This window comes from Astatotilapia calliptera, chromosome 11, assembly GCF_964374335.1.
Source record: "Astatotilapia calliptera chromosome 11, fAstCal68.1, whole genome shotgun sequence".
In the NCBI taxonomy this organism is placed as follows: domain Eukaryota; kingdom Metazoa; phylum Chordata; class Actinopteri; order Cichliformes; family Cichlidae; genus Astatotilapia; species Astatotilapia calliptera.
The window spans coordinates 21,901,145-21,929,090 of NC_137432.1; the positions used below are offsets into that span (position 1 = coordinate 21,901,145).

Here is a 27,946-nt window from a genome sequence, read left to right on the forward strand (position 1 = left end):
AAAACAAAACTGTCTTTAACTGTCATAGTGTTTGATGGTAATGATATGCAAGTGTAAAATATTTGAAATTCCCACCTCAGACAGAGATTTAAAAAGTAATGATGGCACACAGTGTGAAAACCTGTCTTAAAATGTTCCAGCATAGTGATTTTAATTGTTCTTTGTACTGTATGTAAGCTGAAACAGGCAGAGATGAGATGCGTGTCAACCAGGTGCTTGTTCACCAGCAGTGAGTATTACACAAATCAAAGCAATAACACTGCTGACCACAAGCGGCATGCTGTTTCAGTAACACCCTCTGATGTTAGCTGACAGCCCTTTGCTACTAGATGACTCATCGTTGGATGAGGCAGCCTTGTCAACGAAACTAATGAATTAAATATGTTTGATACATGTTTCATCACCTCTTTTATTACACTTCATGACTTAAACACCACAACACTCACTGACTTCTACCTAAACTCAAGTTATTATTACTATATACTGGCACAACTAAGCTTGCCATATTATTGTATACCATATGTTCTTTCTCAGGGCAGACTTCCACCAATAGCGCCTCATACAATATTCAGTATCAGTGTGATTATACAGTATATATATATATATATATATATATATATATATATATATATATATATATATATATATATATATATATGTTTACAGTATCTGTAGATTACTAATGTAGAGCAGAGCTTAATAAGTCAACATTAACGAACTCATGCAGGTGGTCTCACGCATGGGCATGAATGTTATTTGTTTGTTTTCCAGGGTGGAATGATTGTACGATATCTTTAATTATGTTAAAAAATAAAAATGTTTCAGTTAATTTCGGATTTTCTGTAATCCACACATGTCAAAAGATATATACACAGGCTGTAATACATACACAGACTCAAATCTTTTTATAAGCGGTGCTGAATGTTCTACAATATCTTTTAAGCTGATGAGCCCATGACCTATTAACTTCTCATTAGTTATTGACATGATTGACTACAACAGTTAGTTTGTATTTGCCAACATAAAAAAGGATTTGTTTGACAGCCATCGCTAGAATACTCTGAACAATGTGAAACTTCAAGGATCTTGGCAAAGATCTAAGAAGGAGAATTATGGATTTACACAAGTTATGAAGGTCTCTTGGAGCCATTTCTAAACATCTACACATTCCAGGATCATCAGTGTAACTACAGGCGTCCAACAAAGAATGGCCACGCTTCATACTGATGTCTTCATAAGTTTATTTCTCTCTCTGTTATTCTTTTCAGCCACCGTGAAGACGTGTGCGCCTCTTGGACCACATGCAGAATAACATTAATGTTGTGGCTGTAGCCGCATCTGTAGCTCTGTATCCATGCTAGTTCTGACCCACAATGCCATGGTTGTGCTCTCAGCCAAACTCTGGCCATGTGACCATTACAAACACCTCCTCATACAAACTTTACAGCACTTTACATCTTTAACAAACCCTTATTTTGTAACCTCATATTATAGACAAGTAATTTAATAAATGCTACACTTTTATTATCTCATTTAATAAATGTTAACCCTTTCCAACAAATAAATGAATTAAATTAAACATGAATCTATTACAGAAACATATAAAACCAACACCTTTATTGTAACTGTCTCAGGGACAGTTACAATCAGTTCAAATAATTGTTATTTTGATGTGTCAAGCGTCACTGTCCAAAGTGAAGAGAGTTTTACACCACCATGGACTGAGAGGATGTCAACCAAAATACAAGCCAAATTCCAAGCTCCAAATTTTAAACCTTCAAGCTTGACTGAAATGTTCAGCTTCCTGCATAGACCATCCATCCAAATGCCTTCTGAAGGAAAGTATAACGGTCAGACCAGATAAAGCTTGAGCTGTCTGATCATAATACCTTGAGGCATGTTTGGAGAGGTAAAGGTGAGGCTTTCAAACCTATGAGCGCTGTACCAGCTGTCAAGCATGGTGGTGGTAGCACCATGATCAGGGGCTGTTTTGCTGTCAGTGATACTGGTGCACTGCACAAAGCGGTTGGAATAATAAAGAAGGAGCATTGCCTTCAAATTATTCAGCTTCACCTTAAATCAATAGATAGATTGTTGAAACTTGGACAGTTAAAGGACAATGATCCCAAACACACATCAATACTGGTTTTGGAATCGATAAAAACGGGCTAACTTTAAGCTTTTGAAATGGCCTTCCCAAAGTCCCGACTTCAACCTTATTGAAAATTTGTGGATCGTTTAAAAGCTGGGTTTGTGCCAGGAAATGAACTCAATGAACCAATTCTGCCAAGAAGAGTGGTCAAACAATGGGGGTATATGTATATATCTGACCCTGTGTGAATAATTTGAACCTTTGTGAATTTGGGAAAATCCAAAATAAATCCAGACTTATGGGCCCAACTTTTGCTTCTTGTAAGTTATTAAAGCTTTGCAATCATTCCACCCTGGAAGAAGAGCTATTATGGTCCCTCTGCGTTAGGTTCTTGGTTTTGAGTTTTTTGTTTGTCCATTATTTTCTTTTCGGTTTTGCAAAGTTATTGAAGTTCATTTTCTCTATTATTTTATAGTTTGTTATAGTGTTATTTTGTATTTCCTTGTGCCTAAGTTTTGTTATGTCCTCATGTAAATGGTAAATGGCCTGTATTTGTATAGCGCCTTACTAGTCCCTAAGGACCCCAAGGCGCTTTACACATCCAGTCATTCACACACACAGGTGATGGCAAGCTACATTGTAGCCACAGCCACCCTGGGACGCACTGACAGAGGTGAGGCTACTGGACACTGGCACCACCAGGCCCTCTGACCACCACCAGTAGGCAACAGTCTTGCCAAAGGACACAATGACCGAGACTGTCCAAGCCTGGGCTCGAACCGGCAACCTTCAGATTACAAGGCGAACGCCCAACTCTTGAGCCACGATCACCCCATGTTTAGTATAGGTTCCTTATCTTTTAGCCTCATGTTCTTAGTTTAGTTATAGAGGACTCTGGGTTTATTAGTTCCTGTTAGCATTCCTGTTCTGTTCCTTCAATCTCATCGTTGTGTTAGTTATTTTTGTCTTCCTTATTCCTATGTTTATTTGTGTAAAGTTAATCCCATTTCCCCATTCAGTTGTCTTCCCTCCTGTTTTATTTTGGTAAGCGCTGCTCTGTGTTTGTGTTTTTTTACTTCCCTGTCTCATTTGGTTAGCTGCCTGGAGCTGTGTTCCCTACCTGCTCCCACTTCCCTCATTACCTTTTGTATAAATTAACCCAGTCTCTCCTTTTCTTTTCTCAAGGTTCAAAGAAATCATTAAGAGACCAGAGTTGTTATGACATTCATACCACAATGACTGGATGTAAATTTCTAACTGTAACTGTATGTATATTCATTGTAAATTTATATTTACATTGTGTCCACTTTTGGTACATTTGTCATACAGCATGTGGCAAGCTGACTTAACCTAAAATTAACAGATGTTCAGTGTTGTACTAAAGAGCAAATGCCAAGGAGAAAACCAAGGGAAAATGTACTCAAATACACTTTAGGAAACACAACTTACTCCCACAACTTATTCCCAAGTTACAGGCATATGCCTGTTTTAACTTGTTATCTGGTTTCATGATCACCTGGCTTCACGGTTCCATTGCTTCACAGAGACCCTCCTCTGTTCAGTTGGGCAGGCTGATCTGGAGTCTGTGCTGTGGGCTTACGCACTTTTAGGACTGCTTTTGGAGTGCTGAGATGTGTGACCTGCGTTCAGTGTGACCTGGAAAGGTAAAACCAGCTCTGACCAGTTCCGATGCCGTCAGAGTGATGGGACAAGAGGTTTCAGACTGAGGGCAGTCCATCAGACCAGCATAGACTGGTTCACTTTGGGGTGACAGGGTTTCTAGCTTTCCCCTTCCTCCCCCCACCCCACAGGAAATCTCCCCCTGTTGCTATCCCAGGATCAACTTTCTGTAACAGCAATCAAGACACCCTGTACCAGCTCTACTCCGAACCCCACGGCTCCAAATTTAGACACTGGAGACAGAGGGACAAACTCGAAGTTATTTCAGTATCTGAACTTCATGTCCCATTTAATTCACACCCTCTTATTCTCATTGCTGACACGACTCTTTTGATCTTTTCCATCTGGTAACTGTACACTGCGGGATTTATTAAATCATCTCACAAGTACTACAGTGTAGCATACCATGTAAAGATTTCTCACTTTTAAATTTCTTCTATCATCTCTTTCTAATCTCTCTGCCTCTTCCATAAGAATTTGTTTACCACAACCTGTGCCAGACCCACCTGGTTGCTATTTCCATTCATTATATAATTTCGTGTTCATATCAATTTAGATTATGTAATTCAGACAGGAAGATTTGAATTTCACACAGCCTCAGTATGTAAATCATATCTGGAACAAGCAGCTACTATGAATGTGAAATGGGTTTGATCAGATATCACAAGCATAAAACTCTTTAACGACATAGCAGGCCTTGCCAGTTTTTTCAGACATCAAGCAGCCACGAGACAGAATGACCGACTTGCCATGTGTTGGAAAGCTGCCATGATACTGGGGTATAGTTTCCCTGAGCTACTATATGTTGAAAAGGAAACCGAGGGCAACTATTCCGCTCTCATAAAAAATTATGTCTCTGAGTAAAAGCCCTTCTGGAGTAACATGAACCAGTTTGTTCACAGTTTAACTGCCATTATTTATCCTATTCTAAATACAGTATCAACACTGTTGCAGTACTAGTGTTGTCACCCACTCTATGACATGCTGGTGGTTTCTAAATGTTGGTGGCTGGAATTTCTTAGGAAGCTTCCATACAGCAGTAAATGGGATCATAAAAAAATGTTACAAGTTACTAAAAAGTTCCCTTGACATCACCACATGGGCCCTGCAGGGTCAGCCTGAGAGCGCACGATTCCCCTGTGCTGCATTCAAGTGCCAGGAGCTTATTTTGACAGCATGTTATGTGGACAAAAATACTGGGCCACCGACATATTACACTTAGAGCTTCTTGTGAGAGAATTTTCAAGATTTTGGAGTATGTTTGGAGGAATTTTTGGACGTTCATTATTCAGAGGAGCATTTGTGAGGTCAGATGCTGATGTTGGTCCTGGACCACATTCTCCTCTTTGGATCATGTTAAAGGTATTCATTTGGGTTGAGGTCACAGCCTGTGTGGGCGAATAATATTCTTCAAGACCAGACTCATCCACTCATTTATGGAGCACCCGGGTACAGTCGTGCTGGAAGGGAAAAAACCTTCTCCCCAAACTGTTCCCACCAAGTTGGAGGCAGAGGATTGTTCACGTTCAAGATTTCCCTTCAGCAGATACTCACCCCCAGAAAAACAATCCCACAGCATTATTTAATCCAGCGATTAAGAGGCATGACCCAATACTTTTGTACATCAGCAGTATTAATATGTAATGTAACACCAGCTGACATATGTGGATATTAACAACTCAGTAAAGGGTTTACATTTAATTTTTAGCCATTAAAAAAGTCCATTCTTGATATCAACAATTAACTTCTTGTTAGTGAAAAATACCCATTCGAGGCATCAGTAACTTCATTCAAAATAAAGCTATAATTCCATGTTGGCTAATTTGTGGTAAGTTAACTGCATTTGGGACTATTAGCTACATGTACAGCACTGCTTACTTTATAGTCAGAGTTTGTCTTTCGCTTTGTTTGTTAGACATAATGGTGACACGTCTGAAATGGGGTTGTTGATCTGAAATGGAAAATCTCGTTTAAACATTATGAAAAACAGTTATAGACCTCTGTAATTTTTGTTTTTACTAGTAAAAGTTAAGAATTTATTGACTATTAATAGATAATAAAGAAAACTGTAGTTTAGTTTTTGGTTTACTGGAATTCTAATGTTAAAAAAATGATTTACAAATGACTTACAGATATATTTTCCACTGGTGACTTCTAACAAGTCAGCAGACCGTTTAAACGTTAAAAGGCTTTGGTGTACGCTTATGCAATCTAATGCAGGAACGAGAGTCCCAGATGCTGCCGAGGAAAAATGAAACATACTGCTGGCCAGTGGCTTGTCGTAACTTACGGTTGTCCACGCGTAATATAATTTGGATATCTCCGAGGGCACTTGAACGCAGCTTCACTGGTATTCAGCGTCTCCCCTGCGTCACCGGTCCTTAAACTGAACGGCAGGTCAGGGGCGACGTGAGACAAGTAGGGCACCTCAGAGAAGGACAGTCCACCCGTGTGCCTTCAGCAGCAGCTACCTGCGCTCTGCTCCTCAGATATTTTCTTTTTTAATTTTCATTTTTCAAGTTAAACCAGCTGGTCGTTTTTTCTTTTCTTTTCCAGATGACCGTGTCTCAAGAAAGGCCCATGACCTATGCCAAGATGAAAGGCCTTGTCTCGTTTCTCTCAGGTAAGAACATTAAATATAAATATTTAAGATAAGCTTTACTTTACCTGTGATCTTAAAGCAAGCTCGTGTATAACATCTAATATAAAGATAAAAGCTAAAGAGGCCAAAAGAGAGTAATTAGTCATTACTGCATAAAATACCACAATGTTAAAATTATTTATCTTGGCTTGAAAGGTTCAGAAAGTCTCCATATAATTAGAGAAGTTTGATCACTTGAGAGAAGTGCGGTGATAAAGTGACCACCAACCTTCTGCTGAGTAAATACAGCTGTTGACCTCTTATGTAAGGGACTAACCCTCTTCCTGTGCTACAGCTCTGCTCAAGGGGAAGAAAGTGGGCTTCAGTGACTTCTTGCACAAATTTGTTTCCAGCCAGCACCTCTGCCAACAGTAAGTTGGCAACAGTAATTTTTTCACAGCTTTTTTCCTTCGTGTTGAACCTCATAAAACAAACCCTCATATTCTGTGTCCGATCTCCCGATTGAAGCCTGGACACTGAGAAAATCCTGCAGAGACAAAGCAAACCGGGGAGAGGGAAGGAGGAGAAATCTACTTTGGTGAGTTCAGAGAGAAGACTTTTTTTTAAAGTCTTTGCTGAGTGTTGACAGAAGATGAAACTTGAGCTGACCTCCTGACCGTTTTGTCCCTCTATGTCTTTTCCTCAGAGCTCCACGAACACAGAAACCTCACAGTAAGTCATTTTCTCCCTTTACATCGGGAAATATTTCGTCTATGTTGTCAATGATGCACAATCTGGACTTAATAAAGTGGCCAGAAGGCTTTTTTCTCATTCATGAGCTTCACCAGAGGCAACCTGAGAGTTATTTCTTATCATGCATTCACATCCAATTATTATGCATGACTTATTTGTACTCGGACGTGCATTATTAACTGTTTTCTGCTGTTGTATTAACCAGGATGAAACCATCAGACTTCGACTACCTCAAAGTCATCGGCAGAGGAAGCTTTGGAAAGGTGGGGAAAAAAAATGCTCAGCACCTACCCCCCTGACCCCCCTTTAAGACAGCCGATTGGTCTGAAACATGAGGATTTGTTGTTGTTCAGTAGAGGAGAGATCCACAGCGAATTCTCAGCACAGAAAAACACATTTAGGCTCTGTTAAAACCTGCTTTTAAATCAGTTTTACACCCACTCCAAGTGACCAGCTTTAAGCATCAGTGCACCAAACAAGCACTGGTACCCTGGATGTTAATTTCTGACAAATATTCGGTGCTCATATCATGATATCAGAGAGGTGGCTGGTCAAAAACAAGTTACAGCTTTAGGAATCGCTCATTTCCCAACCGTGATCCATTCTGTGGGAAAAATACTTTTCTAACATAGTCACAAATCTAACTCGTCGCTGTAAAACAGCTGGTTGCAGTTTTTTTTACTGTCATTTTTTTATTACTTACAAACAAACAGAAAACACCTACATGCACTCACGAACAACCTGGATTGCCTCGTCTCTGCAGTTTGTTCATGTAACATCAATATTTCAGTCCTCGCCCTGTCTCTGACACATAAACACACATAAACACAGTCCATTTCTTTCTTTTCTCTAGACATCGTACCTCTTGAATTCTTATCTGATGCGTCAACAGCTCCAGGACATTTTTTTTTCACTCACTAATTTCAGCTATTTGTTTTGTGTTTGTGGGTCTGGCTCGTACCATCTCAATATTTCCTCTCATATGATGAAATTAGAGCACTATACATGACCTAGATATGTCATAATTTTTAAGAATAAACAAATGAGCACGCTTCCAAAAATATTTAATACCAGAACAAAGCCAAAAAACACAAGAATTACTTACTCTTACTACTCTACACTGTCTCCAGCTTGACTGTGTTATAGGTAAAAATGTACCAGCTGTGTTGTAGTTTTTACAGTTTGTAAAATGTGTTTTTCTGATGCTGACGGGGTCAGATGGGAACTTTTTCCCCAGATTTGGTTGACCTTGTAAGTTGCTGTGTTTGAGGTTGGTGCTGTGAGATTAAATGTGAAAATTCAAACTTTTACAGGTGCTGCTGGCAAGACATAGAAAACAAGGGGGTTATTATGCCGTGAAAGTGCTCCAGAAACAGTTGATTGTCAAGAGGAAAGAGGTAATCTATCTATCTATCTATCTATCTATCTATCTATCTATCTATCTATCTATCTATCTATCTATCTATCTATCTATCTATCTATCTATCTATCCATCCATCCATCCATCCATCCATCCATCCATCCATCCATCCATCCATCCATCCATCCATCCATCCATCCATCCATCCATCCATCCATCCATCCATCCATCCATCCATCCATCCATCCATCCATCCATCCAGTGTTCTGTCTCTGTAGCAGAAGCATGTGATGGTTGAGAGGAGTGTACTGCTGAAAGGACTACAGCATCCATTCCTGGTGGGACTCCACTTCTCTTTCCAGACACCAAACACTCTCTACTTTGTCCTGGACTATGTCAATGGAGGGGAGGTGAGTGTATAAGATTAAGGATTTCAAAATATTCTGCATTCAGATGTTTAGTTGTTGTGTACTCTATGAGTTTGTAGAAGTGCAGGTGTTGCTGTTGTGTTGAATTCCTTGCTTTGCTTTCAGCTTTTCTACCACCTGCAGAGAGAGGGGTCATTTCCAGAACCCAGAGCTGCTTTCTATGCTGCAGAGGTGGCTGCAGCACTGGGCTACCTCCACTCTCTTAACATCGTCTACAGGTATATATATATATATATATATATATATATATATATATATATATATATATATATATATATATATATATATATATATATATATATATGCGTGAAAACACAGCATTAGAAAAGCGGCAGCATAGTCACCCTTCCAAGTTTTTCTCGCCTCTGTGCTCTCTCTCTTTCTTTGTGCATGTTTGATTTGACCACGTTCTGCCTGCTTCATTTATTCATGCAGAGAATTCCCAATGAAATTTTCCCACTCAAATCCACCATGTTCTCCGGCGCCACATTAAAAATTAAAGAGTGAGGAAAAGCAATGTGAAGCTAAAGGAAACTAACAAAGAAATGACAGCTAATGTCAGATTTTGCAGGACTCAGTGTTCTTTGTTTTTATGCAGAGACCTGAAACCTGAGAACATCCTGCTGGACAGTGAGGGCCACGTGATGCTGACTGACTTTGGGCTTTGTAAAGAAGGTGTGGCCACAGGTGGGGTCATGCACACCTTCTGTGGCACTCCGGAGTACCTTGCTCCAGAGGTGTTACACGGCCATCCATATAGCCCAGCTGTGGACTGGTGGGGACTCGGCACGGTGGCTTATGAGATGATCTGTGGACTGGTGAGTGCAGGTGCAGTGATCTCTATCCTTTACATCATCAGCATCTTCACCTTAAGCCACCTCCCTCTTCCCCTCCCTCTCTCTCACAGCCTCCATTTTATAGTCGCAGTAAACTGCAAATGTTTCAGAACATCCTTCACGGCCCTCTGCAGCTACGCAGCGACATCTCTAAAGCTGCCTGCTCACTGTTGGAGGGCTTATTGGAAAAAGATGTCTCCATACGCTTAGGAGCGAGCTGTGACATTGTAAGTGCCCCAGCTAAAAAGAAGAGAAACAGTAATGAAACATGGCCACAGAAGGGTTAACTGTTATTGTGTTTCCAGGCGGAGCTGCAGGAACATCCCTTCTTCGCCTCTATCGACTGGGATGACCTCCTGGCCAGAAAAATCAGACCCCCTTTCATCCCAAAAGTGGTACGAGTGAATCAGAAATGAGCTCGACGCACTTTTCTTTTTAACCGAGGGAACATGGCTCACTCCTCTCTCCTCTTCAGGCTGGTCCTTGGGATGTCAGTTACATTGACCCAGCGTTTACACGACAACCTGTACCTGCCTGTGTGAACGACATGTGCCAGGAGGCCGGGGTCAGCGAGGCCTTCCAAGGATTCTCCTACATGAACCCTGTGGAGTACCTGGCAGCAGAGCCGGTTTCATAACAACACCGAATCCTCCGGGGGCGCGGTTGTTCAGTTGTTTCTTTTTTACATCATTAATTTTTAAGTGGGTGTCTATTTTTAAGAACTTGAGCAAAAAGATTTTTATGCTAACAGTGCAACATACTGTATGTTTCATTGGATGTTTTGTTTTTTGTTTTGTGTTTTTGGCTATTGATGTTAATTCAATATGTGGTCGTGATGATGGAATGGGCTGGTCACTATTTCATCCTCGCTGCTTTAATGCATTATATGAAGCACTCAACAGTTTGGAGTAGATTTATTTTTCAACACTTTGCATTTACAGGATATTAAAATATACAATGTGTACTGCAAAATTCTCATTCTAACATTACATTCACAGCTTACAAGTGCACTCAAAATACTTCACTGGCTGCTTTATTGCTGCATAGTGACAGAGCAAAATACAGAAAGCATCTCCATGCGGTGTTTAGATAAAAACAACAACAGGATGCCAGCCTACTGGCAACACTAAAACACAAATTGGACCCCAGCTCCGACTTCACGTGTGGTGTTTTGGTGTCTAATTTTAGTGATGAACAGAAAAAGCCCATCACTGTGGAGAAGCTAATGGATGTCTTCCCCTCAAAAAAAAAAGAGAAAAAAGGAGAGCATCTGTTCTGATCCTTTCTACCTCACTTCACAAGACTGTGGAACAGTTTGGACACAGGGAGGGTGGCTTTCAGTCTGTCAGTAGATGCTGAAGGAGGCGTAGCTCTGCTCACTCTGGCATGTGAAGTAAGCAATCAACTGACCGTTGCAAATCATCAGAAACAAGCCACTGCCTAGGGAAAAATGAAGAGTGACATATTTGAAACAGCTAACCTCATGAAGTTAAGACTGATAGTAACCGATGAGCTGGCAGTGTTTGTCTTACCTAAAGCCAGCCACCACTGCCACACAGTAGGAAACTCCAACATTACTGCAACATGGAAACAAAACGTGTCATTACACAATGCATTTGGTTATTCAAGCATGCACCTGGGTAGATGCACCGATACATTTCTGCTCACCTAGGCTGGTGATCATTACATGCACCAGTGTGACGGTGAGAGCGTAGTCCCAAACCCGCCTCCTCACCACTGCGGCAAACAGAAGGCCACTGCAAAAGTAGGTGAGCTCCAAGGACAGGAGGTTCACTAGAAAAAGAAAAGAGAAAATAGATTATGTGTATAAAGCTGCCACTCTGTGTCGACAGCATTGCACGCATTAGGTGTGCTCACCCAAGTATTTGGAGTTGGATTCGGTAGGTTCGGTCTTAAAGTCAAAAGGAATCAGTCCATCAAAGTGGTCCAACCTGAGATGAGAGATATGATAAAGTTACAGCAGACAAAACATTAAAGCGCAACCTATAAGTAAATATCTTAAAGTAGAATGAGTAGAATAATCTATTAAATGAATATCTTGAATAAAGAAGGATAACCTATAAGTACAATGATCTGTTAGTAAATACCTTAAATAAAGTAAAATGACCAATAAGTAGAATAACCTAAGAGTAAATAGCTTAAATAATGCAGAATGACCTATAAGTAAAGTAGAACATCTTGAGCATAATACGATATGGCGAAACAAAATAGGTCAATAAGTTAAAAATTCCCCAAAAGAAGGAGCTCAAACAGAAAAATTATGAATGCAATAAGTAGAAATTAAAGTAAAATATATAACAGTTTGAATGGAATACAATAAAACATACCAACAAAAACATAAAAAGAAATATAATACATTAAAGAGACTGTGCAGAAAACTATTACAATAAATGTCATACATTTAAAAAGGATAATAAAAAATACCTTATTAAATGTAGTTAAAGAAAAATAGCATAGCAGTGCAGTTTGTAGTCTGTTTGATGTGTGTGATTGGTGTAACTTTTTTTCTCAGATTCTGAGATTAATCTTTGAATTCAGAGAAAAAAGAAATCTCAGAATTCTGAGATTAATGTCAGAATATTTACTTTTTTATTCACAATTCTGACATTAATCTCAAAATTCTGAGGTTAATTTCAGAATAGCCTCACAATTCTGACATTAATTTTAGAACTCAAAGAGATTAATGTCAAAATACTGACTTTTTTATTCAGAATCTTGACATTTGGATTCTGAATATTTGTTGCTATTTATTATAATCATCAATATACTTCCAGTTATTATAGGAGACAAACCCTCCTTTCGATCCCTTGCGCGTGCGTGGCTCTCACCTGAAGGCACCAAAGCAGACGCTCCCGATCATGTAGAAAAGCGAGTAAAATATGAGCAGACACAGCAGCAGGTTGAGGAGCACGGTCTGTTGGGATGGATAGAGAATGGGGCGTAATTTAAAGATTCTTGTCCGTCAACGCTACATATTTTCCATATAACGCAACACGAGCAAACACCACCTAAAGCTGAGGATTGCACTCTCACAGTATTATAGACGCAGATCCCTGCAGTGGGAGGGATATGCGTGGTCTGTAAGCAGGCAGACAGGCAGGCTCTTTTATGTGCTGCAGCCCGACCTGCTGCTGGTTTATAATATATAAGAGGTATGATATACATATTTAACGTGTGTGTTTACATTATATATAAAACAGCCTGTCATAGCCAGCTTATTCTGTTGTTTAACCGCACATAATTCCCACTTTCGATCCACGGCTCACAGAAACGCCTGAAAATCCACAGGACAGTCGGATAATCTCACAGCACACGATTTCCCCATCTTACCTTCGAGTCGACCGCTCTGCCTTTGAATGCCATCGCATGGTTTCCCTTTAATGCTTTATTCCCAAATAACGTGGGCTGCAGCAGGCTGCACGACCTCGGTTAAATCCCCCAGCTCTCCTCCTAACAAAGTGGACTCCTACCACCACCTAGCGGCCAACAGGAGACGCGGAGCAGCGCCGCCGCTTTTACAGCCCAGCTGAACTCGTTTCACCTCGTATCAGGGCGGCCTTTTTAAATTTGTTTTTAACTGAAAAAAATAAAGACTTTCCTCTGTATGTGCCACTTGTATGTTGTCGTGGATATTTGTTATATTCCCCAGCCCAGGTGTTTACCATTTGGGGGGATATACCTCGCATCTACAGCCTTGCCATTACCGTGGAAAGCCGCCCAGTGTGCAGGGAGATTTATACCGGCAGGTTAGCTGCTTATATTCTGGTTGAATATGAGTGATTTTGCACCCAGTACATACTTCCAAGCCCATGTGGTGACCAGACGAGGCACCTGTGTGGTCAGGTGTTGCGTTAAATTGATCATTTGTCACAGTAATAGATAAATAAAATAAATAAATCGTGCACCCAGCAGCCTCGCTGTGTTATGAAACGTGATGGCATCACCCTTATTGTAGTCGGATGATATTTCCGTGCATAAGATGTGAGATGTAAGACTGACACACCTCAGTACACTCCATCTGACTGTCTCGGGTTTAACAGCCCCATTGTGTTCGTTTTTCAAGTGATATTACAGGCCTGAGCGTTTATATCTATAGTTAGCGCCGGTGGTTGTAGTCTTATTAACGCTTGTGTCCTGAATATGTCCGCCCCAAACGAGCTACTACAGTGATCAGAGTGTGCTTAAAAAGTGGGAAGTGACCAGTTTTTGACCATCGGGGAAACCAACGGCTCCTCCACGGCTCTTTATGGGGGAGACACTGTGCTCCCTGCGCTCCGCTCATACACAGTCGTATTTAACGCTTTTATAGGCGGTTTAGGTCAAAGGGGGAACCCGGAGCCCCTGTCCGGCGGATAATTCTCGTTACACCGGCTCTAAATCGAGTTTTGGGGCGCGTTGTGAACGTACGCAGGCCCGGTATTGACCACCAGCAGTGAACTTAACTTTTCCGAGACCCAAAGTTGTGTCAGGCAGCGCGTCTTGCGCGCATGCGCACCACTCTATCCAGCTCTAAATAAGAGTTAAAACAGAAACGAGGTGAGTTCCACAATTGTTAAACAATACGGGCGTTAATAATCATTTGTTGTCGTTGACGAGGACGGCGTTTGAAAAGCAGGCGTTCGTTTTTGTAAACTGGCGACAGTTTCCATTATTTCCACTCTGATTTAAAACGGCGAGAATAAATCGTTTTTTTCCAAGTTTCTATTGAAGAAATTAATCAAGCAACAATGTTAAAGCTCGTAACATTATCGCGGTGTTGTTGCGAGTGTGCGTGATATTCTGTGATGTATCTGCATTTTGCAAATGCGTTTTCCTATTGTTATTAACCGGGAAACTTATTTATTACAGATCGTCCTTATAGCTGGCTCTGCATCCAGTCTCAATGCTACGGCTAGCCCTCTATAGCAGCCCTCAGTTCATATGAACTGAGTGGAGCTAGCGACTGTTAGCTTTATGTCAGCGCTAGCTAGCAACCTGGGCTGACATTCCGTGACAAGGGGAAAGTGAAGAAAAACGGCCAGAGTGAATGAAAACACCAAGTCAGGAAATTACACAGCAAGCGTTTGCCTTTGTTTAACGTGTAGCAGCTTTGCGGCATTTGTTTAAAATGGTAACTTGAGTAATTAACATAGTTTAAACGTGTTGGTGGCCTCTTCCTATGCTCCGCCATTTTGTATAAGACGAATGCTAATCATGGGCGCTCTTACATACACTTTATTTATGGCTAGAATAAAACTGAGGCATGGGATGCAAAGTCTAACTTAACCGAGATCCAGGAGCTCTGATTGTTGTTTACTTTTGACACGGTTGTGACCACGATGCAAGCAGAAAATATAACCTTAATTCAGTGTTGAACATGCGTCGGGACTAAAACGTTATATCGTATTATTAAGCGGATAAAGACGTTTTTAAGTTTGGCCAGTGAGTGCAGAAAACAGTGTTCTCCTTACAGCTGATAAACAAATGAGCCCCTCACTTGCTCCTTGCCAGGCAAGCAGTCGGTTTTAAGAGATACTGTTAAAACAAGGAAAAGACGAACTTGTCTGGTTAACTTAAAGTTGAGACGTCTTTCCTCTTCTTTGTCAATGATCTGGACTAAGGTTTACCCTAATGGGGTCGTTTGTGCTCGCATTTCTCTGATAGTTGGCCGGCAAAACAATATTATTATTGACTGTTTTGTCTGAAATCGAAGTGCATGGTGTATCCTGCACGCCAGCGCGCAGTCGCCATCTAGTGGTGATGCTGCGCAGAGCTGTTTACAAGTGCAGGGAGGAATAAAAACTGCATTTGTGATCGGAATCAGTTCGCTGATCAAGCCGTAGGGGACCGCTTGGCTCACTGCAGTTATCATGTACAGGGAAACAATGGGCCTGGAAAACAGAAGCGTAAAAGTCAGAGGTGCAGACTGTGCGCATAATACCATGCCTTTCCATGTGACTCTTTGCAGGTTGGTCATATCAGCAGAGTGGGAATGACTGACACTCCACCCAGTGATGGCCCCTCCCAGGGAGCTGAGTTTGACAGGATGGGATTAGACTGGAAGGATGGCATTGCAACGCTGCCAGGCAGTGATATCAGGGTACAAAAGATATCACTGATTTTTGTTGTTGTTGTTTTTCGGTCCAGGGTCTTTCTTGCTTGTGCAAATATTTGTTTATAGGGGGAGGAGGCTGTATGTATAGCTGTTTCTCAGGCTGAACTCATAATCAGGACCATAGTAGCACACCAACTTGGCTGATAGGAATGTGTCTCTTTTTTTCAGTTCCGCCTGACCGAGTTTCGGACTCTTGAGATTGTCACAGATTTAGAGGTCAAAGGGCAGGAGGCAGAGCCTAACAGTGAGACCTTGGACCCCGCACCATCTCACACGCCCACCCCTCCACCTGAAGGCCAGTCACAGACAGGGACAAGCAAAGCTTCAGCCAATCAGAGTAAACCAGGATTGTCTCAAGCTAAAGGTATGATGGCACATGATTGTCATTTTTATAATGAAGACTTTCACTGTTTGGTTTTTAAAGTCTACGTTACGTTTCGGCCTCAGTTTCAGCCCTTCTTTCTCCTCCGTCCTTTAGCTCCTGGTCCTGTGCTTTTGTCTTTAGAGGAGGGCCCCAGTATGGAGGGCCCCAGTGTGGAGGTTGGGCCCAGTGTTGAAGTTGGTTCTAGTGCAAACTTGGGCTCAAATGGGGAGCTGTCAAGGTGCCGGGCCTGCGGTGGCCGTGCTCCTGGGGATGCCCTCCTGCAGGGGAAATTCTGCTGCTCAGCTTGTGCCCAGCCTTCCAGTGGCAGGTAAAACCATGCCTCTGTTATCTCTAATAACGCCCTCCCCCCCATTTAATTTTTTTTTAGATTAACTTAATATTTTTTGTTTCATGTGCACCTTCTTTGTATTTGTAAAGATCGTCTCCGGGAGAAGCACGGGAGGGTCAGGCAGTAGAAGGAGAGAGACTTGGCAAACGTGTGCGCAAAAAGAGGAAGATCTACATGGACTCTGGTGAGGAAGAGGAAGAAAACCAAGAAGAACCAGAGGTGAGGAATATACCATCAACACTTGTGTTCGGTGGTCAACTTCAGAGCTACATACATACCAGATGTTCAGGCTTAAGTTTCCTCTCATCTACAGGATGAGAAGAGTTGTGATAGTCCTGTGTAACACGTTTTGCTCATTCTGCTTTTTTCTTGTAGGAAAAGGCTAAAGCTACAAAGGGCAGGAGAGGAGCCAAAATTGCCAAGCTGGGTATGATGAAGCTCTAAACATTATTAGAATCTGTTAATGCCCTAAATCAGTTTTTTGTTGTGTTGTTTAGCTGGTGATACATTCTCAGCTTTTGAGACTGTCCTCTGATTTGATTGTCAGATTTTTTGATTAGCATTTGCATTATCTTCCAATTCATGAAACCTGCAGGCAATGTATTTCTCAGAGCGACAGAAAGCAGGAATGAAGAATGAGTTTTTATTAATTTGGTTAGACTTAAACCAATATTATGAGCATGCTGTTTTTGCCCATTTTTATATAGGGACTTCGATAGAAAGAAAATTGTCAAACTGCCTAGAATACATCCATGTAGTCATTGTTTTTATATGCATTGTGTGTCATTGGCATACACTTTATACAACACGTAATATGTCACTATTTGTTCACCCAACCTTTAGTTGCTGCCCCACCCAATAAGAAACGTGCATGGAGCTGGCCTTCTTACCTCGAAGAGGAGAGAGCGGTCGCTGCTCCAGTTAAACTATTCAAAGAGGTAAAAACCTGCATATACCTGCTATTTGTACCCTGTTAAGTAGAAGCTCACAGTCTTGTTTATCTGACCTATGCTGTTATTATTCTTGCAGCACCAGTCGCTTCCACAAAGCAGGAACAGTTTTAAGGTGGGGATGAAGCTGGAGGGACTTGACCCGGCACACCCGTCTCTATTCTGTGTGCTCAGTGTTGCGGAGGTACTAATGCTAATGCTTGACTATGTTACCTATACGCTATAACATTTTTCTAGATAAAGACTTTGACTCATGGATGCTTGCCTCTCTTTGCATCCCAGATCCAAGGTTACAGGGTGAGGCTCCACTTTGACGGATATCCAGAATGCTATGACTTCTGGGCTAATGCCGATTCGTGGGATCTGAAACCAGCCGGCTGGTGTGAGAAGAACGGACACAAGTTATTGTTGCCTAAAGGTAACAAGAATACCACCAATAAACATGAAATTCAAGGTAGAATTTTTATTTTTTATTTTTTTAACAAAGTTGGGTCACAACTCAGCTGACTGGGCTTGTCGTGTTGTAGGCTGTAAGGATGGAGAGTTCAACTGGAGCACGTACGTGAAGAACTGCAGGGGTCAGCTGGCCCCGAAACACCTTTTTAAGAGCCTCAACACAGTGAGTGTTAAACACATCTGAAGCTGTCAGATGGTTCTGTGATTCAGTGGATTTTATTGGCTCCGTGTGGCTAAATTGGCTAAATGCATATTGTCTTTTTGTTTGTTTGTTTTTAGTCCGTGACTCCATCCGGGTTTAGAGCTGGGATGAAACTGGAGGCGGTTGACAGGAAGAATCCTGCTTTGATCTGTGTAGCAACAATTGCTGCCGTTGTCGACAACCGCCTGCTCATTCATTTTGACAACTGGGATGACACACATGATTACTGGTGAGAGATTATTACCCAGAGATGTTCGCCAGTCTGCCTTGAGGGCAGCTGGAGATTTGAATCCGTGTGAAAGCAGTGCTAATTTAGTGCCTGTCTACTGAAGACAGCATGCCACTGTATTTTAAATAAACAGACTAGCATTGTAAGTAAAGAGTTTCTGAACCTTTTTATTGGTGAATATTTCTTTCAAAACCCCCGGTGTTATCGTTCGCCCATTTACTTGTGTTTGTTTTAAGGTGTGATGCCAGCAGTCCATACATCCACCCTGTGGGTTACTGTGAAGAGGCTGAGCTAACACTCACAACTCCAGCTGGTAAGACAGACCAAGACACGTGTGAGTCAGTATGAATGTAATATACTGTAGGACCCAACTCTTGTAAGATCTGAGATGATTAATTAAAGGCCAGCTAAATAAAAAATGATAAATAAAATAAATAAAAATGGCAACAACAAAAAAAAAAATCTTGAATCCTGAAATAGTAAAATCTGATAACAAAGCCACGGATGAATTATTCTGTAGAAAGTAAATGTGCTCATGCTAAGTGTATTAATAGTAAGATGTAATTTCCTGTAGATCCCCATGTTGCCACCTATTTCTAACCTGCTGGGCAATGTTGTTACACCTGTAGAAATGGCTTTGTTTACATGGTGTCTGTCTGCAGTATCCAGTGCACCTAATGAGTCTTTATCTCCTCTCCTTAGAATGTAAGGAACCAAAGAGTTTCTCTTGGGAGAAATACCTGGAAGAGACGGGCACACAGGCAGCTCCTGCACGAGCTTTCAAAGTGGTATGATATACGAGTATGCAGATATTTACGGTACTGTGCTACAGTAGTCTAAATACAGACATGTGATTCTGTGTTGTTGTTTTTTTTCAGCGACCTCTGCATGGCTTCCAGTTTGGGATGAAAGTAGAAGCGGTTGATAAGAGGAATCCCATGCTCATTCGTGTTGCCACTATAGCAGACACAGAGGACCACAGACTAAAGGTGGGAGATGTCTCTTCATGGTGATGCTTTTTGAGTTTGTTTTTTTTTCTGTGCTCAGCCTTTGTTTAAATTCTTGTTTACCCTCCTCTTGCAGATCCACTTTGATGGCTGGAGTTCAGAGTACGACTATTGGGTGGAAACCGACTGCCCAGATCTGCATCCTGTCGGGTGGTGTCAAAAAACTGGACACCCACTACAATATCCTAACGGTGTGACACATTTTACGACTCTCTCTCACACTCACACGCACAGACACACAGACTGTCCTTGTCTGTCCTGCTGGGTGCTGAGGGTGAGGTTGCCAGATTTCTAATTTCAACAGATGAGTCAGCACACTTGATCTCTGCCTTTATTTTACTTGGATAAGACATTAAGAGGAATGTATAATGAATTCAGAATGGATGGTTGTTTGCATAGTTTTATTAAGTTTCCCGTGTGTGTGCGTGTGTGTATTTCAGGCTCCAGTGATTTAGTGACTGCTCCAGGACAAGGATGTCCTACCCCGGGATGCAACGGCGTTGGGCACATCAGGGGACCTCGCTATGGGACTCACTACACGTTCGTAGCTCAACTTTTCACAGTCGTCTTTTGTTGCAACTCTTATGTCTTACATCTCCATTTTCATTTAAGATGTTTTATGCATTTCCCCAACTGCTCTCCCGGTTTACCTCAGGGAATATTTGTCATAGTTTCTCAGTCGCTGCAGTGTTGCCTTTCTATCCTGTTTTTAAAATACTTTTAACACTCTTAAGTGCACCACTTTCCAAATGGATTTCAATAAATTATCACCATTTCCATTTTTGTTTGTCCAGTCAGTCGTCAGGTAATGTCATATTGTTATATTAAGGTGTAGTAAACACGTCTTAACAGTAACTAAAAGAGGAGACGTCTCCAGGCTCTCAAATATTGCTTTTATTTGTGTGGGCTGCCAGCACTCTACATGTGTTACTTGTGTGTTTGTCTGTATGTAGGAGGGTGAGGCGAGGCGATATTAACTGCCTTTCTGTTGTCTGTGTTATAACCTCTTACTGGAGTTTTAAAAAAATAAAGGCTGTGTGTCCCAGCGATGTTTGCGTCTCTGTGTGCAGTCAGGTGAGCTGTCCCTACTCAGAGGTGAATCTGAACAAAGAGGGTTTGCTGCCAGACCGTCTCAGCGGAGAGCGGCCTCCCACCCTCAGCGGGCCTCATCCTCGTGGGCGACGCCCTGACCCAAATGCAAACAACACAACGCAAAACTCCTCGACGCAAGATCAACCCGAAGGACCGGAGGACGCCCAGAACAGGTTCAATCCTTTGTCGACATACTTTAACAGCTCCTATCATATCAGGGGATTTGCATGCAACTATATGTAGTGGTTTGTACCTGAGCAATGATTATCTGTGTTGCTAGGAAACCGGCGACGGTGGCAGCTGAGCGTACAGGACGCAGTAGCCAGGCAGAGGCACTGAGTGGAGCCACCGAGCAAAGCCACAATGGAACAAGGCCTAAACGGTACCTGTCGCTCAAGATAGCCTCACACTACGCTGCGCCTGATATGATTTGTTTGTTTCAAGGAGTCATTCTGTCGTTGGTCTTCATTTCAGGACAGCTCCAGTTCCCAAATACCTAAAAATGCATTATGTCAAAGAGGAGATTGGCGATAGTAAAGGTAAGCGAGGAAAAAGTGCAGAAGGAATCGTACCTCATACCCTCACTTCCTCCCACTGACTCCTCTTAACTCTCCTCAGCCTCTCCAGAGGCCATCTCCCTCCAGCAGGCCCTCCACGAGTCGGTGTTCTCCCCCGGCATCTCTGCCTCGCCTCCCCATCGGGTGGCTCTTTGCTGGGACAAACACTGCCAGCTGCTGCCTGAGGTCCTGGGGCTGACTGCCAAGAGAGTGGCCACTTGGAGTGCCGAGGAGGTTAGACATGCTTAGACACTCAGACTGTGTAAACACCAGAAAAGCAGGCACACAAACTCTGAATCCACTCATCCAACATGAAGGCGGCTAGTTGTTCAGGGAGACCGCAACTGTGCATGAATATTCAGTAAGGGCTTTTCTGGGTGTCGCGGTGAGCTGGAGCCTTCATTTTGGCAGTCAGGTGAACGATTGAGGGTCAATAGAGGCATGTAAAGAATCACGATTAGTAGATAAACACGCATTGATCGACGTTTGTCTGAAGCTGTTTTCTGTATGTTTATTTTCTTTGTTCTTCAGGTGGCTGGTTTTGTCAAAGGGCTTCCAGGGTGCAAAGAACATGCTGCTACATTTAAAACAGAGGTAAGCACTTCAGGATGGTTTGTAAAAAGAAGTGAGAGTGAAAGTAAAAGCCACATGGCATGTACACTGAAACTTCTGAAGGATCGATGCCTCTGCAATCGAAGTGCTAGCAGACAGTCCGCTCACTTTTATTTTTAAAGTTGAGCCACCACTAACAGGCAGGCTCCGTCCCTTCACGTCTTTTGTTACACTGTTGGCGGGCTAATTAGCCACTGTCATCAATATCAGTCAGCTGGCTCTGTAGAAAGTCTCTTCTCGTGCGGTCAGAAAAATTCCCACCTCCCCAGTGTGGATGATGCTCTGTGAGCTGGAGGGAAACTAACCAGAACCTGCAGCAGATGGAGAACTGACCCATGTGCTGCTACACCAAGTTCATTGAGGCCCCAGAGCACAACAGGGACAGACTTTGCTTACTGCAGTTGGACTTTTGTCTGCAGTACGATGGAGTCACTGAAGAAGTAGCTGATCATGGCTCTGATTATTGTCAAGATGTATTATTGATAATTCATCTAAGAAAGCAAAGCTGAGTTTTTGGGAGTTTTGTTTTTTTGCATGTAGGGTACAGTACCATCACACATGCCATCACAGAACATAATTCAGCGGAATCACTACAGAGTGTAGTCTGGAGAGTTCAGCAGATATTCCAGAACAGTTTGAAATTAAAATGTGTTTTATGTAGGGGATCCATGTAAGAGTGAAGTGGGAGGCTTTACAAGAGGTGCTGAGACCTGCTGTGACGTATGAGGGTGGCTCAGAAAAAAAGACAGGAGGCCAAGCTGGTAATGTTAAGATTTCACTGGGAGTGACCTGAAGGCGGAGCGGTTGGAGACAGAGTTAGAGCAGCAAGGCTGAGATGGTTTGGAGATGTAGCAGAGGAGGGACAGTAGACAGACTGGACAAAGGCTGTTGAATAAGGACTGCAAGGCAGGAGGAAAAGAGGAAGACCTCAGAAAGAGATCATGGATGTAGTGAAGGAGGACGTGCAGAGGCTTGCATGGGAGGAGGAGAAGCAGTCCCAACCTCCTAACTGATTTATGTGCACTTGTGTAGTGTGTTGTTTTACTGGTGTCCTCTGCTCCCTGTTTCAATCTGTGTGTGTGTGTGTGTGTGTGTGTGTGTGTGTGTGTGTGTGTGTGTGTGTGTGTGTGTGTGTGTGTGTGTGTGTGTGTGTGTGTGTGTGTGTGTGTGTGTGTGTGTTTTCTCTTAGTGTGTAAACACATACAGTGAAACAGGGAGCCAAGGAGATCACCAAAACAGAATTAGAATTAGATAAACCTTATTTTGGCGGATTCAGCATCGGTTGATTTCCAGCGAATTATAGCCTCTTTTTTTCCCTCTACATTATTTTTTGGTGTTTTGTCTTTATTGGATAGTGAAGCAGTGAAGACAGACAGGAAAGTGGGGAGAGAGAGAGGGAGCAAAGGGCCACGGGTTGGACTCGAACCTGAGCTGATGCACTCGGGCCGTGTGGCATGTGGCTGCCTGCTCATCCACCCACTGTATTTTACATTACTAGAGTGGGATAATGGTCGTGGATGTTTTGGCTCTCGCCCACACAACCTTTCTGTAAGAAGTATACGCTCATTTGTTTTGCGTTGAGATGCTGGTGCCCAGCACAGAAAACTGCTTTAAACAGGGCTTTAGTTAATAACTGCTCATTCTTGATTATTGTTTAATGCTTTATCATTAGACAAATCAATTTAGAACTTGCTTTGGATGTGAGGCAGATGCTGTTGAAGGTTATTCTTTTTTTTTTTTCTGGATCAGTCCTTATATGTTATTTAACTGAGTAATTAATCAACTAAGGACTTCGGACAATACCTAACTGACCGAGGTTCAATCAGTTTAGCTTTCCCATTACTTCCTAGCCTTGTTCAGAATATCAAACGTGTGTATTTCCCTGCTGACATGAATGAGGTTATTCTCTAATCCAACAGCTGCTTTGGCTCTCGCTCATTTCCTGTGAAGGGAACAAGTGAGAGGTCCTTATTTTGCATTTGAGAACATGTGAAGAAAGCATGCATGAATGAATAAATAAATAAATAAACAAGGGAATACAAGTGGCAGCAATAAGCAACTTCATCAGTTTAGTGTGTGTGTGTGTGTGTGTGTGTGTGTGTGTGTGTGTGTGTGTGTGTGTGTGTGTGTGTGTGTGTGTGGTCTGGCGTAAAGCTGGCTTAAAAATAGCTGCACATTAAATCGTAGATGTTGTTCTTTTGCATCAGTCATGGTTTGCAGTCTTCTCGGACACCTTTTTGCTGACTGCATAATTTCATGCAGTCTCCAGCTTTTTCATCTTGCATATATTTTCATAAATTTAAGGTTCTACTGAAAAATGAGAGAAAAAAGAGCCTCAGTTTTAGTGCTTCCAAAACAATTCATATGTCCACTAATGTAAATCCCTGTGCTAGTTCAGATTTACGTTGCACGTTAACCAATGGCAAACAAACCCTTAGTGATTTTTATAAAACAATAAAAATGTCAGCCACGTTTGTTCTCTAAAATGAGCTTTTTTTGATGTTTAATTTTGTTTTGTTTAACTTTATTTAAATATCACAGCTACAGTAAGACAGCAAGCAGGTTTAACAAACTTTAAGATGGGGAACTCTGAAAGGCTGATCAGTGAGACTGATTTAGGTGACTGTCAGTGGAAACAATTTCCAGGTTCAGACTTTCAATTTTCAGATGTACTTTTCAAAATGTTGCTCGGCTGAATTTTGCTGTTTACACAAAAGCGACGCCGCATGGGGAAAAAAGCCAGCACGTGAAGCAGACCGAGAATCCCGGCTGTACAAAAACAGCCAAACAGCGATGCAGTCGAGAACAACCAGACTTTCCAGTGTTCCTGGTGTTTATGCTAACTTCACTGTCCATAGTATCGCTCAAAACTGTCTGAAAAATTACGTTTACCAAACAGTTTCTGACACGTAAACAGCAAATAAACAGACTCTCCTCAAATCCAGCAAACCTCGTCGCTATGAGAGGAAAACCTGGCTCAGTGCAGACACTTTGTTAGGGGTGTGATCTTCCCCCCTCAGTGATGCTGGTGACTTTCTATGGCCTGCTTTGTTAACGCTGGCTATCAATCGTTTCTTGTAAACACAGCAGACTTTACATTAGAAGTTAAATCATTTATGAGCTTGCCCGGTCACCTGGGGACAAGGTACTTTATTCATTCATTCATTTATAAATAAATAATTATTTATTTGTTTATTTATTGCATTTTTGATTTTTTATTTCTTCTCTTCTATCTGCATCTTCTTCTTTGTAATAATTGCATTTTTTTTTAGAAGTTTTAGCTGTTAAGTTGATCATTATTTCTTTTTGCTTATCAGATTATCCTGATGTGTATTTTAACTTCATGACCTGTAGTGAAACAATCAAAATCTTTGACAAAACTCATAACACCTAAAGGTTGATCCTAAATACTTATTTTGTCAAATCGTACTTTAAAAGTTAAGAAGTGTTGCTGTTGGTTTGACCCCTCCTAGTGCTTCTAGTATTGGAGGTGTTCTGTGTTCATACTGTTTGTGCGTCAACCAGCGTACAATAGAAATTCTTTTAAAGTAACAAAGCCTTTACTTGATTTTTTTCCTCTTCAGCAAATCGATGGCGAGGCCTTCCTGCTGCTCACACAAGCAGACATCGTCAAGATCCTGTCAATCAAGTTAGGACCCGCTCTGAAGATCTACAACTCCATCCTCATGTTGAAGAACGCCGATGAAGAGTAGAACACGACTCCAGTGGGACTTGTTCCTCGACGCTCGAGTAAAGACTTTGTTTGTTTTGTTTTTTTTAAATGTCCAGAACAAGTTTAACTTGTTGAGCTCTGTGATGGTACAGCTACACAAGAGAAACAAGCGGAAGTCATCATCTCAAAAAAACGTCCATCTCTCCTCCCTCCTCTCTCCATGATGGACGGCCCTGGTCAGCCTGAGGGAGAGTTTTTCATCATACCCCGAGGAACCCTTAACTTATAACGTGTTTGTTTACTGACTCTTTAAAAAAAAAAAAAGGGAGGAGAAGAAGAAGCTACAAGCACCTTCAAGATTTCTTAACATTGTACAGCCAACAAATTGGATTTTGCGTCACAGTTCTGTTGCATTTTTTAAAAATCTGAGCTGTAATGAAACGTTTTTTGTGTTGCGACTTACTTGAGAACACACGTTGTTTGTTTTTTTTCTTTTGTTTGTTTGTTTGTTGTTTAAGCTGCAGAATACAATCGTGAGGCGGTGGGACATTTTTAAATGTGAAATTCAGTGGAGCAGAAGCACTATGTAGTTCATCTTTTCTCCTGTAGATGGAGAAAGAGGGCCACTCCACGGGCCCAAAGGGCGTGAGTGAATTTGGAGTTTAAGTTGAATGAGGAGGGAGGGAGGGATGGTTAAAAATACGTGTTTGTGTACGAGTGTGTAAAAGTGTGTTTGAGAAGTGAGGATGCAATTTCCTACTATCCCGCTTGTGTTGGTTGGTCATTGCGGGGCGGGGGGGGAGTTTTTGACAAACAGGGCCAAGGGCTAACTGTTGAATTAAGGAAGCTTGGAGGTTTTTTTTTTTAAGGTGGAACAAGCTCTGTTCTTCTACTTGTTTTTTTTGGGAACGCTCCATGAATATGAATGTTAAACACAGCTTTCAGTTTTGTTGTTTCTGGTCACAATGTTCTTGGTTCAGATTAACCTCTGGTCTTTTTACAGTGTAAATAGTATACAGCTACAAGAGTTTACTCCTGTTTGGATATGCAAAAGCTTCTCTACAGGAGAGGACGCTGTGGCAGTAAACTTTAAAAAAAAAAAACACACAAAAAAATAGCCTTGCTTCATAGTTCTGGAGAAAGAGGAAAGAAAACACCCACAACAAACATGTTCAGTGTCCTTGTAAATCTGCGTGTACTTCAGCAAGTTGGAATGTGTACATCAGCAACTGTTTATATGCAAACAGCTTTTATTTATGTATTGTAATTTAAGGGGTTAATGGTACGCCATTCTGGCTCCGAAGTAGCTCTGGCTGTTTGGAAAGTCTGAATGGGTGAAAATAAATGAGATGCACACTATCGGCTGTCCTCATTTGACTCTGGACATTTCACCCTCTCCCACACACTTGCACAGACAATCTAAAACTGCTCTACACTCACAGAGCTAGTACCAGGTTGGACCCCTTTTTTTTATTTTAATGGCACAGATTCAACAAGGTGCTGGAAACATTCCTTAGAGATTTTAGTCCATATTAACATGACAGCATCACACAGTTGCTGCAGATTGGTCAGCTGTGAATCCCCTGTTCCCACCATATTCTACAGGCGCTGTTTGTGAACTCATTATGTTCAAGAAACATATTTATTATTTGGGCCTTAGAATATGGTGTGTTGTATGAAAGTTACAATGTGGTCAACAACACTCAGGTAGGCTGTGCCATTGAAATCAGAATCAGAATACTATTCATCCCGAGGGAAATTAGGGGTTACAGCAGGCAGCACGCTAATGGCGCATGCGCACTCACAAAGGAACCTTCTGACCAACTTTACACAAACATCACATTGGGCAGACATGTCAGAAGGTAGGCTGATAGGAAAAAAACAACGAAAATACACTACATGAGGTAAGAGGAGGAGAAAAAAAACTCCACTCAGACTGAGCTCCTAGTGGGAGAACAGTTTGATAAAAGAAAAAACACCTCAGCACAAAAGCACATGACTATCAATACACCATAGAAACACGAGACAAGCAACAGGGGCGGGTAAAGGGTAAGAGAGAGCCGGTGTTGTGCCAAAAAGTGATTGCCTGCCAAAAAGTGATTTCCAATGTTTCCGTGTATTTTTTATGTGTAATATCTTTACGTATGTTGGTAAATAGACTTCGGTGAACAGCGTTTACAAAGGGGTTATATATAGAATTAAAAGATTATATGTTTTTTCAAGTATCTTTATAACTCTGTGTTATTGTACTCACATTATAACCAATCCGGTCCTTTTCCCCCACTTACAATATTTTTACTGAACTATTGTAATATTTGCTGCCATTTCTGCTGTCTTACTCTTACAAAAGACATTTTTAATGTTAATGAGATTTTTTTTAACTGCATAAATAAAGGTTCTATAAAAGTCGCTGCCAAAAACTGATTGCGGCTTCTACCTTGTTACACGAATGTTGTTTGTGGCTCAATATGACTTTGTGTCATCCATGAGGGATGCATTTGACATATGTTTCACATATTATAGGCCATCAAGTTACTTATAGCAGTTTAAATACGAGCAATCAGTTTTTGGCAAATACCGGAAATCAGTTTTTGGCAGACAATCACTTTT

The 27,946-nt window shown here is 41.6% G+C and overlaps 3 protein-coding genes across 7 annotated transcripts; 2 read left to right on the forward strand and 1 right to left on the reverse strand.

The window, feature by feature from the left end:
• The first annotated feature begins 6,029 nt into the window (after positions 1-6,029).
• Positions 6,030-10,702, forward strand: sgk2b (serum/glucocorticoid regulated kinase 2b). The gene is made up of 12 exons (XM_026184170.2): positions 6,030-6,395; positions 6,709-6,784; positions 6,882-6,951; positions 7,060-7,085; positions 7,312-7,369; positions 8,420-8,503; positions 8,745-8,876; positions 9,000-9,112; positions 9,493-9,712; positions 9,802-9,957; positions 10,036-10,125; positions 10,206-10,702. The coding sequence occupies exons 1-12, from the start codon at positions 6,329-6,331 to the stop codon at positions 10,365-10,367; spliced, it is 1,254 nt and encodes a 417-aa protein (XP_026039955.2). The 5' UTR covers positions 6,030-6,328; the 3' UTR covers positions 10,368-10,702.
• LOC113031769 (putative transmembrane protein 244) lies at positions 10,628-13,241 on the reverse strand. Its single transcript, XM_026184172.2, has 6 exons — positions 13,082-13,241; positions 12,580-12,665; positions 11,609-11,682; positions 11,399-11,524; positions 11,263-11,307; positions 10,628-11,170 (listed from the first exon to the last, which is right to left on the reverse strand). Exons 1-6 carry the CDS (start codon positions 13,112-13,114, stop codon positions 11,076-11,078), a joined length of 459 nt encoding a protein of 152 aa, XP_026039957.1. The 5' UTR covers positions 13,115-13,241; the 3' UTR covers positions 10,628-11,075.
• Positions 13,242-13,983: 742 nt separating this feature from the next.
• On the forward strand, positions 13,984-26,695 carry l3mbtl1b (L3MBTL histone methyl-lysine binding protein 1b). 5 transcript variants are annotated; one of them, XM_026184165.2, is made up of 22 exons: positions 13,984-14,287; positions 15,699-15,830; positions 16,014-16,209; positions 16,324-16,537; positions 16,648-16,777; positions 16,934-16,985; positions 17,402-17,496; positions 17,588-17,692; positions 17,791-17,962; positions 18,036-18,127; positions 18,244-18,395; positions 18,632-18,708; positions 19,098-19,183; positions 19,274-19,384; positions 19,479-19,593; positions 19,843-19,942; positions 20,473-20,667; positions 20,775-20,876; positions 20,969-21,033; positions 21,113-21,285; positions 21,583-21,645; positions 25,248-26,695. In XM_026184165.2, the coding sequence occupies exons 2-22, from the start codon at positions 15,723-15,725 to the stop codon at positions 25,374-25,376; spliced, it is 2,532 nt and encodes an 843-aa protein (XP_026039950.1). In that variant the 5' UTR covers positions 13,984-14,287; positions 15,699-15,722; the 3' UTR covers positions 25,377-26,695. The 5 variants fall into 5 exon arrangements, with proteins under 5 accessions (XP_026039950.1, XP_026039949.1, XP_026039952.1 ...); XM_026184164.2 differs by lacking the exon at positions 13,984-14,287 and adding an exon at positions 14,327-14,861; XM_026184167.2 differs by lacking the exon at positions 13,984-14,287 and adding an exon at positions 14,327-14,861 and having other exon boundaries at positions 16,351-16,537.
• Positions 26,696-27,946: the final 1,251 nt, after the last annotated feature.

What these genes read in the sequence shown, in the direction of transcription:
- LOC113031769 (XM_026184172.2), bottom strand. Translation starts at nt 13,114, where the DNA reads ATGGCATTCAAAGGCAGAGCGGTCGACTCGAAG. An exon ending in GTCTGCTTTGGTGCCTTCAG is followed by an intron (nt 11,683 to 12,579) that starts GTGAGAGCCACG and finishes CTCTCATCTCAG; the next exon opens with GTTGGACCACTTTGATGGAC. An exon ending in TGTAATGATCACCAGCCTAG is followed by an intron (nt 11,308 to 11,398) that starts GTGAGCAGAAAT and finishes TCCATGTTGCAG; the next exon opens with TAATGTTGGAGTTTCCTACT.
- sgk2b (XM_026184170.2), top strand. Translation starts at nt 6,329, where the DNA reads ATGACCGTGTCTCAAGAAAGGCCCATGACCTATGCCAAGATGAAAGGC. An exon ending in CCTTGTCTCGTTTCTCTCAG is followed by an intron (nt 6,396 to 6,708) that starts GTAAGAACATTA and finishes CCTGTGCTACAG; the next exon opens with CTCTGCTCAAGGGGAAGAAA. An exon ending in ACTATGTCAATGGAGGGGAG is followed by an intron (nt 8,877 to 8,999) that starts GTGAGTGTATAA and finishes CTTTGCTTTCAG; the next exon opens with CTTTTCTACCACCTGCAGAG.
- l3mbtl1b (XM_026184164.2), top strand. An exon ending in TGCCAGGCAGTGATATCAGG is followed by an intron (nt 15,831 to 16,013) that starts GTACAAAAGATA and finishes TCTTTTTTTCAG; the next exon opens with TTCCGCCTGACCGAGTTTCG. An exon ending in CAGTTAAACTATTCAAAGAG is followed by an intron (nt 17,497 to 17,587) that starts GTAAAAACCTGC and finishes TTATTCTTGCAG; the next exon opens with CACCAGTCGCTTCCACAAAG.